The following is a 3,515-nucleotide window of genomic DNA, read 5'->3' on the forward strand; positions in this document are numbered from 1 at the left end:
TTCCACACGATATTTGTGAAGAGCACATTTTTTTTGCAAGGACTGAGACTACGTCCATAATAATGTGTTTTCGTTTGCAAACGGATACTCTTTGATGTGTTTTGGCCCTCAGTCCACTCTAAAATGCTTGAAAACGGATGCCTTTTGTATAGGTGGTAACATGATTTCGAGTACAATCTGGTGTCAATAAGGACGAATAAATTTTTTAAAGGCAACAAAACTGCACGAGCCCATAGGGCGAGTGCACTTTGTAGTCTTTAAAAAATTTGCAAGTGCTTACTTACACAAAATTGTAAGTGAAATCATATTATTTACATGAAGAAAGCCTCATAGAAGACAGACGAAGTTTTGACAGCGCGCGCGCGCTATTTGCAATTTCCCCTTTTTTCAAGTTTCGAAAATTTTTTCCATGTAGAAATGAAAACGAATTGATTCCAAAACGATATCAAAAAGTTTAAAACGCAGGCATATCGCTTTAGTTGAAAACGATGGATGACGTTGAATGACGTCATGGTGTCTGGCAACCTCTTTTCCAGGCCTCCCGTACTAGCCTTGTTTCACACAAGATTACGCACGTTTAGCTGTTTTTGCTCATGGTTTAGCGCCGGCCCGAAATGGCGCAAATCGAATCGAAAAACGCTCATCAAAGTGTAGACATTTTAAAACGCAGGCATATCGTTTTAGACGGGGTCTAAAATGTTATCTAAAATCGGCACTAGAATTTCTGGAGCTATCTGTCGTGTCGCCGTTTCAATGAAAATCAAGAAAACTCGATAATTTTCTTTCTTCAGCTTAAATATTGTGTCACTCGATAGTCGGTTATGTACTTGTGCTTTCGTTGGTTAATCTGAAATTTTCTCAAAAAAGAGGAAAAACAAAGCAATTTGTCAGTTTGCATCGTGTCCAGGGGAGAATCTATTAACATCTTCACAGCACTCCCGAGGTAACAGTTTGATCTCCGTTGGTCGTTGAGTCAGTAATTCATTTCACTAAACTGAGAAAGGGAAAGAATAGACACTTCCAGTTTTAATATGAAGAACATTCGACTGCATTACATAGTTTCTTCACGTTCTCTGGCAGTTGCGATATATCATGTTTGGGATTTATATCATGTTTGGGATTTCATTATATGGGAACATAACAACTACAAATGAAAATGCAACGAATTTGTTTGTGCACACGAAGTGTTGATGATTGAAGTGCAAACTAAAATGAGCGAACTGTTGTTGTTTAAATATTTTTCAAGTAGTCTCTCTCTCACTGGCTAACTATTGTCATCAATTAGAACGTCAACACATGGAGCCATCAAAAGGAAAATGTCAACGAAAACTTCTAATTGATTATTATAGTTTGCCAGCAGGGAAAGAACCATCAATCAAAAATGGTAATAGGTGATCAAAACAGCTTGCCTATCGCCGAGAAGAAAGGGAAGTTCTGATGGAAATAGATTTTATATCTAAGGTAAGAAAAAATAATTTTTAAGGTTATGAAAAAGTAAGCAATATAGATAAGACATTCTCAACACCCTTAGTTGGTCTATTTACTTACTCTTTAGCCAAACAGCATTGATACCTCACAATATAAGTAAAATAATCTGCCCGCACAGAGTGAACTGCATTTAAAGGAACACATTATCGATTTCAGTACAATCTTCGCAAGTACAATACCATTTTTTAAAATAAAATGTTTATCACTGCAACTCGTGGAAGAAATCTTAAAATAACCCAAAACACGTTGCTCATAATTTCTTCCATAGAGTGGCTCTTCAAACAATAGATTTGTTCAAAACAGAGCCTTTAACTCGCTTGAATTTGGAGCGACAAAATTTTAATTAGAATTTCAAAATAAACAATGGGTGTTAAGAGTATGTATCAGTGGTAATACAAATCATATCTTGAGTGAGAATTATTAACATTTACAACGGGAAATGACATTTGTGATAAAAAGATATAATTGAGGCAGTTAAAAAGAAATCTTTCTTTCGGATGCAAATCTTATCTTCCGAACATCCCGAGCCAAAAATGGAATTATGGAACTTTCCAAAGAGTGACAGTATCGATGTAGAGTCAATGTCCAACTCCAGTGGCGTTATTCTCAAAGAAGGTACGATATACATGTTAATCAAGCACATCTGAACACGCTATTACGGTGCGTCAATCCACTTACTGAATAACCATCCTTTAAGAAGATGAACATATCAGGTACATATTGCACCTTTAAGAGAAATATGGTCTATTAGCTTTTTTAAATTTCTATCAAATGGAGCTTCATGGCTGAAAATTGAAAATATGCCAAAATATATGCTTGAAGACTTCACTTCTAGTAACGGAGCCACAGTTCTTACGAGTACCTGAACGTATACCCGAGGATGGGAAAGTTAGAAAAGCAAGAGGAATATACTGTAACACTTTTAAGGTATGAAATCATGTTCTCTCTTGTTTGTAAACTCACATGTTACCAGAAATATTTACTTCTTTACCCTCTAGGGAATGCTACAAGGGATAGTGGAAAGGAACAAGGTCATTTGAATCTGGTGATGTATGTGGCCTACACCATCACATTTCTGTCATCTTTATTCGGCAACTCAGTTATCATTTATATCATTCGAACAGATAACTCCTTGAAGACCACGACAAATTATCTGGTTATGAACCAAGCATGTGTCGATATTTTTATAACATTGTCTGAGCCAGTGAATTTCCTTTATCACAGTTTCACAGGCAGCCTATGGCTTAGGGGCGTTATAGGTTTAATAACTTGCAAGGCGTATATGACGTCTGTATACTCATTGCCTGACTTTTCAGTGTGGATCCTTGCAGTGATTGCTGTTGACCGCTTTTACGCAGTAGTTCTGCCTTTAAGACAGTCACCTGTATCTCAGCATTTAAAGAAAATCATGTTTGTTCTCTGGTTATGGTCTCTCGCTTGGTCGGTACCCATCGTTATCGGTGAGAACTTTATAAAAGTTGGACAATCCTATTATTGCGATTTATATCGTCTTGTAAATAAGTGGACCATCCTTAACGATATACATCTCGCTGTGGGTGTCTTGTTACCTTTTCTAGTAATAGTCTGTCTTTACACGGCAGTGTGCTACAAACTTTGGTCACGTAAAGTGCCAGGAGAAGGAGCCAATCAGATCGAGGCTCAGAGAATAGCAAAAAGAGTCACCGTAATGATGATTGCGGTGGTAGTATTGTACGCCTTATGCTGGTTCACTTTGTTTACATTTTTCTTCTTAAATTCTCACCATTTTCTACAGTTAAATGGAATACTACTTTTCTTGGTTATGTGGCTACCATCTCTCTTCAGTGGCCTCAATCCTTACGTTTACCTCACATTTAGTCAAAATTTTCGCAAGGCCTGTAAAAAGATATTGTCAAATTGCCGTTTCCCACCTCAAGACATACATATTTCTGTTTGTTCACAACACATAGAACTAAAACAGAGGTAAGAACATGTAGCTTAATAGCATACAAACATGAAGGGCGACGTTGCTGAATAAAGTTCACATT

The 3,515-nt window shown here is 37.0% G+C and overlaps 1 protein-coding gene across 1 annotated transcript; it reads left to right on the forward strand.

Annotated features, from left to right (window-relative positions):
- Positions 1–2,065: 2,065 nt before the first annotated feature.
- On the forward strand, positions 2,066–3,459 carry LOC131772944 (substance-P receptor-like). The gene is made up of 2 exons (XM_059088910.2): positions 2,066–2,103; positions 2,487–3,459. The coding sequence occupies exons 1-2, from the start codon at positions 2,070–2,072 to the stop codon at positions 3,452–3,454; spliced, it is 1,002 nt and encodes a 333-aa protein (XP_058944893.2). The 5' UTR covers positions 2,066–2,069; the 3' UTR covers positions 3,455–3,459.
- Positions 3,460–3,515: the final 56 nt, after the last annotated feature.

The sequence above is a fragment of the Pocillopora verrucosa genome, chromosome 4 (assembly GCF_036669915.1).
Source record: "Pocillopora verrucosa isolate sample1 chromosome 4, ASM3666991v2, whole genome shotgun sequence".
NCBI classification, from domain to species: Eukaryota; Metazoa; Cnidaria; class Anthozoa; order Scleractinia; family Pocilloporidae; genus Pocillopora; species Pocillopora verrucosa.

What these genes read in the sequence shown, in the direction of transcription:
- LOC131772944 (XM_059088910.2), top strand. Translation starts at nt 2,070, where the DNA reads ATGTCCAACTCCAGTGGCGTTATTCTCAAAGAAG. An exon ending in TGGCGTTATTCTCAAAGAAG is followed by an intron (nt 2,104 to 2,486) that starts GTACGATATACA and finishes TTTACCCTCTAG; the next exon opens with GGAATGCTACAAGGGATAGT.